The 6,188-nt window shown below is 39.4% G+C and overlaps 1 protein-coding gene and 1 non-coding gene across 2 annotated transcripts in view; both read left to right on the top strand.

Annotated features, from left to right (window-relative positions):
- Window positions 1-6,188, top strand: part of LOC138837134 (dimethylglycine dehydrogenase, mitochondrial) — a 63,280-nt gene that overhangs the window by 1,380 nt on the left and 55,712 nt on the right. Inside the window, exon 2 of the mRNA XM_070035924.1 lies at window positions 3,836-4,010. Within this exon, the coding sequence (XP_069892025.1) occupies window positions 3,836-4,010 (175 nt within the window). The remainder of the gene's footprint in view (window positions 1-3,835; window positions 4,011-6,188) is intronic.
- On the top strand, window positions 1,149-1,275 carry LOC138837149 (small nucleolar RNA SNORA40). Its single transcript, XR_011375204.1, has one exon. It is a non-coding gene; the product is annotated as a small nucleolar RNA SNORA40 (small nucleolar RNA).

The following is a 6,188-nucleotide window of genomic DNA, read 5'->3' as shown; positions in this document are numbered from 1 at the left end:
TTCTTTTCTTTCTTTCTTTCTCTCTTTCTCTCTTTCTCTCTTTCTCTCTTTCTCTTTCTTTCTGCTAGACCCAGGGCTTGAACTCAGGGCCTGGGCACTCTCCTTGAGCCTCTTTGTGCTCAAAGCTAGTGTTCTACCACTTGAACTACAGAGCCACTTTGTTCTGACTTTTTCTTGATAGTTCGTTGGAGATAAGAGTTTCAGGGGCTTTCTTGCCCAGGCTGGCTTGGAACTACAATAGTCAGATCTCAGCCTTCTGAGTAGCTAGGATTACAGGTATGAGCCACTGGTGTCCAGCTTCCAGTTGTTTCTTACTGCAAAAATGTGCACAAGAAAAATTGTAAGCATATATTGTTGGTCACACTTGAGATTCTACAGTCAGTATTTAAGAAAGAAACTATTACTAGGTAAAGGATCATATGCATTTGAAAGATCGAAAAATATGAACAAACTTCCAAAAGATGGCAAGTCAGTATATTCTTGCTACAAGTGTAGCTCTTCCTTCATCTTCATGGCTTCTAGGCTTTGCACATTTTGGTGTGTGTCTTTAAGTCTGACAGGTGAAAGTGGCTATTCCTATTTTAATGGTTCTATATTTAAACAGAACAATATGGAGCATCTTTTTGACTTCGTAGTGTGGTAGTGTCAATAGATTATTCAGTCTGCAAGGAAGGCTACTGGCTAAGACCACCTTAACATTGTTACTAGTTGACTCCATTATTATTTTACATACTATGCCCTTAATTTCTGGAATCAAAAGATCTACTTTTGAATTCCATCATCCTTCAATTGAATACATATTTACTTAGTAGCTATGATGTGCTAGGCTAGTCTGGTACTAGTAATACAATAGCCACCAAATTATAGTTCCCTCTGCATCAATTACACAGGATGTGACCCAACACTTATGTGTCTCTATTAAATGGAGATAATCAGGCCCGCTTTGCCTAACTCCCAAGGTACTGTGAATTCTAAACAAGAGAATCCATGTGAAAGTGCTTTGCACACCTCAAAACATCACAACACTTACCATCATAGTGACATGCCATGTAGAACAAAAGGAAACAAATTTAATAGCTTGAGCTGATTTGTTTGAAACTAGTTGGGCAAATCAAATATTTAGGACTACCTCAAAATACATTTTACTGTACACTTGTATATGTCTTTGTTTAATTTGTAACAAAAGCGTACAGACAAGTGGAAATAGTAAATCTGATGTTGCAAGTCAGAAGTCATTGTTGAGTATGAGTTTTGGTCACTGTAAGGACTATGATTCCTACAATAGTTGGAAGTCATGCATGTATTGTTAACTCATGCAGGTTGGCTCTGAGATTAAAGTTGATGTAAAAGCAGTATGCTAATTTATTTTGGCTGAATAATTTGTATTGACTCAATCCCAAAACATCAATATCTTTGATTTCACAAACACTTAGCCAAAGAGGCCAAATAAATATTTCAGTTTCTAATATAGGAAATGTAGGTATGACCTGCATTTTTTATTGTTGTTTGTTTTGTTTTGTTTTCTGCCATGGATTCTACTCCATTTGATTTTTTAATATATGTGTGGATATTCTCAACTACTTCCAGAAGGATTTTTTTTAATAGGTTGTGGGGCTTAAAGTCAGAGCATGGGTGCTGTCTCTGAGCTTTTTTGCTTAAGGATAGTGCTATACTATTTTGCGCAGCTCTACTTCCAGTTTTTGAGTGATTAGTTGAAGATAAGAGTTTCACAGGGATTTTTCTGCTAAGGTGGGCTTCGAACCATGATCCTTACATTTCAGCCTCATGAATACTAGGATTCCAGGTTTGGTGCCTGGCACTCCAGAAAGATTTAATACAACTGTCCAGATATTTTAAAAATATATTGCATGGGGCTGGGCAGGTGGCTCAGTGGTAGAGCACTTGCCTTACATGCATGAGGCCCTGGGTTCGATTCCTCAGCACCACATAAGCAAAAAGAAAAAAGCTGGAAGTGGCACTGTGGCTCAAGTGGTAGAGCACTAGCCTTGAGCTGAAGAGCTGAGGGACAGCGTCTAGGCCCAGAGTTCAGGCCCCACGATTGGACCCCCCCCCAAAAAATATATATTGCACAGTCTAGAACCTACTGTGGCATACTAAGCAGAAGGAATACTGTGAACTAGACAATGCTTGTGGCCCCTTTTGGCAGATGGGGTGTTGAGATTCTTTATCTACATCACTCTAAGAAAGTTGATCAGTTAGATAGGGACTGAGGCTTGATCCTAAGATACCCGACTGACATTCTTTATTCTTCTTTCACTTGACCACTCTACTAAAATAAATCATAGTCTCTCTTTTGAACACACAGCAAAAGAACCTTTAAAATTGTTATCATTGGTCATTTTTGTATGGATTTCAAGCAAAGATATCTTTAGTCCATTTAAGAATGAATTTCTATCCAAAGTAGTGAATTTCTGTATATGTTACTGTTTTCTTATTGAGTTCAAGGAAATGATTAAAGTAATTTAAAACTCAGCAAAGGTAGCCATGGCCCAGTGTCTCATGTCTATAATCCTAGCTACTCAGGAGGTGGTGATCTGATGATAGCAGTTCAAAGCCATCCCAGGCAAGAAAGTCCATGAGTCTTTCCAATTAACCACAAAAAGCTGGAAGTAGAAGTGTGGTTCAAGTAGCAGAGTACCGGCCTTGAGGTGAAAAGCCCAGACCCAAAGTTCAAGCCCCAGTACCAACACAAAAACCAAAACAAATTTTAAAAATCCAGTTAAGCAAAAATCCTGGAATTTACTGTGTCACCAGAAAATAAAGAAATGCTCTTAAGAATATTTTTAATTATGTCTAAAGCATCCAGGAACCAACTGAAATAATGCTTTGTTGGCTAAGCCTGGAACAATGTCGCATTAAAATAAACGATGAGACAAGGTGTGGTAGTTGATATTTGTAATCCCAGCTATGTATAAAGCAGAGAAGAGAGGATTGTATTTAAAGGTCACCTGAACAAAAAGGTAGAGACTGTATCTCCAAAATAAAGCATAAGTGGCTAGAATGTGGCTCCAGTGATAGAGTGCCGGACTAGCAAGGGTGAGGCCCCAAGTTCAAATGCCTGTCTAGAAAAGAAAAAAAAGCAGAGGAGAACAAAGAAGAAGCTTATAGCCCAGCTAGTTGTACAGATCCATAAAGTAATGCTAACTACTGAAAAATCAGTAAGGATAGGCAAGGTAGAGAAGCAGGTGCAAAGTGAAGGGAACAATGAGAGGCAGAACATTCTACTGCACCTGGGAAGCGTTGGAGGGCCAAGATGATCCGAGAGTTACAGGTGCTCAACTTAATGATGCTTGTGGTTTTTCATGGAACAAAACAGTTATAAATGTGTTTTTTTAAACATAATAAATATATTCATTGAAGTCTTTCATGAGGAAAAAGGGGTGAGGAAGAAGAGAAAAAGAGAGACTCTTCATTTCTTTAGCTATATGAAGCATCAGAGTCATTATGAGATGGACCAAATACCTGTTTCTTTCTCCCCAACCCAGGTTGCCTAGTCAGAGATTGGGTGTCTAGCTAACCAAACACAAATCACAATCACTAGAGTGGGACTGGGAAAGCATATTAATCAGAACAAAGTTGGGTAAATTTTTAAAATTGTTATTATGAAGGTGATGTACAGAGGGGTTACAGTTAACATAAGTCAGGTAAAGAGTATATTTCTTTTTGTCACCCTTTCCCTTGTTCTCTCCCAGTTTTTGTTCTCCCTTCTCACCCATGAGTTGTATAGTTCATTTTCAACATAATATCTAGTGATTACCACTGCTGCATTTAAAGTTAAGTATAGTTACCACTTTTAAAATTTGTATTCTTCCAGAAAGGAAAAGCTCTCTTCACCCACAGAAACAAAATGGAAAGACAGGGCAGAAACTGTGATAATCGGAGGTGGCTGTGTGGGAGTAAGTCTGGCCTATCACCTGGCCAAAGCAGGCATGAAAGATGTGGTCCTGTTGGAGAAATCGGAGCTCACGGCTGGATCCACCTGGCACGCAGTAAGTAAAGCCTCCACAGGGGCCTGTGCCCCAAATCAGGTACCAGGCTTCCTTCCCATTCACAACTTCCCAGAGCCAGCTTGTATTTCTCTATGGCTCTCTTAAACCTTTGCCATAGAGGACAGTAGGCTGCTTCAGTATAGTTTAGGAAGGAATGAATCTACAAACTAGCCTGGAATGTTCCAGTGGGGATGCAGCGGAGAATGGAGCATACAGCCCTGGTCCCTGGTGCTTCTTGGAGTTTAGAAAGCACCAGACAGTGCTGGAGAGAAATCAGCACCATAGAGCAAAGTGCGAATGACAGAGGGTGAGGTATATAGGTAGGTTTCTTCCAAGAGGTGGCAGTAAAAGCAGAGACCAGGAAGCACTGAGCAAAAGGCAAGGGGCGGGACAAAGGGGCTGTGAGGGTATCTAGCCAAGAACATTCAAGCAGAAGGAAATCAAGGCCAGCAGAAACAGATTGGAAAAGGATGGCTGACAACTCTCTATAACTGATTGTTGAGAAGGCACCCCCTTCATATTAGAATGACTTATTTTTTCATTTACACACTCATTTAATATTTTAGACTAGATTACAAGATTCCCTGGGATTTGGCTTCTTAAACATCCCCAATGGATAAAAAGTAATATACCCTTAATCTCAACTCCTTAAAAAAAAACAACAGGTTTAGAGATATTGAAGTGTCAGTGTCTTGATCAAAGTTAACTATGCAAAATAGTTTTCCCTTAAGCAAAGGGAACACAAAGCAAGTGAGCTGAGGATCTGTGTTGTTTTGCAGGGAATAGGCATCATTGAGCCTCTGGGTCTGAAATGAGGATTCACACAGTGAGCCGCAGGTAGGATCTCTGAGGTGTTTTCCTAGTGCTAGCCTCAGACTGTGATCCTTCCACATGGCTAAGACCATGACCCACACCACCATGCTCAGCTTATTGATTGTGGTGGGTTCTCATTAAGTTTTTGTCAAACCATGTTACTAACATACCTCATGAGTAGCTGGAATTTCAGGGATAAGTCAACATGACTGTCTGCAAGAGATAGATTTTTAAACCATTTAAAATTTTACTGAATGAGGAGTTTCAGTGGGATCTGGCCCCAGTTATTTAAAATACATGCAAAGAAGTAATGTAGTCCAATTTGTCACAAACATTAATGGACAAGAGAACAGGGAATATTACAGCCAAGTGTCAGTAGAAATCTTTGTATAAGGTTGGAGGAAGAAGTACCAAGTGAGCATGGCCAAGACAACACTGTACTTCTTAGGTCCATGAATTACTGGGAGGGATCAGGGATCACTCTCCACAGCACCAGCCATTAAAACCAGCCTCAAGTACAGCAAAGCTAGAATCAGGCCATCACACCCTGGATTCAAACTGTAATCTGGTGTATGTAGTTTAATAACAAAGTATTTGAATCACATAGCTTTTCCTAGAGTATGGTTAATAAGCTTAATATTCAAAGACTTTTCTACACAGTAAACAACAGAAAATTTACTTAAAGTATCTCCCTCATTCCAGTGGTTTTGCACATTTTATAATCTCAACTAACACAGTAATATATATTTACATATCACAAGTAAACAAAGAAATATGCATGCTTTAGTGGTTACTCTCAAACCTTTGAGTAGATTTGGAACTACTGATAAAGGATGAGTTAGTTCTGCTGTCTCAGGGCTTTCTGAGGCAGGTTCTTGGAAGTTGGGAGGACTGTTAGGGAGAACACTGTTAGGACTCCTACTGGTACCACTAGACACTATCCATTACACTGTATTTAGTGTTTAGCTGTATTTAGTTTGATGACTCTAACTCCAGCTTTCCTTCTTATTAATCTTCATTCATGCTAAAAGGATTCATTAATTTTTAACTTATTCAAAGGTTTATAATCCATTTACTTATCAGCTATCTGTCTTCTATCTGTCTATGTACTGACATTCTACCACTTTGCATTCTAGCCACATCTCCAGGCCAGCTTTTTGCTGATTAGTTGGAGATACAGTCTTATAGACTTTTCCTGACTGTGTTCACTTCACACTTCCATTCTTCAGGTCTCAGCCTCCTGAGCCCTGCATCTTGTTGGGCTAAATATTTGGAATAAGACTTTTTCAAAGATGAATCCATGTGATTCCTTCAGATGAAAGATCATTAGGTCCTAATTTTGGGAGTGGGGAGGAAGAGAATGTA

The sequence above is a fragment of the Dipodomys merriami genome, unplaced genomic scaffold, assembly GCF_024711535.1.
Source record: "Dipodomys merriami isolate MVZ:Mamm:240054 unplaced genomic scaffold, mDipMer1.0.p SCAF_263, whole genome shotgun sequence".
Classification (NCBI taxonomy): Eukaryota; Metazoa; Chordata; class Mammalia; order Rodentia; family Heteromyidae; genus Dipodomys; species Dipodomys merriami.
Note: the sequence above shows the minus strand (reverse complement) of the source record. Positions and strands in the feature narration are given on the sequence as shown.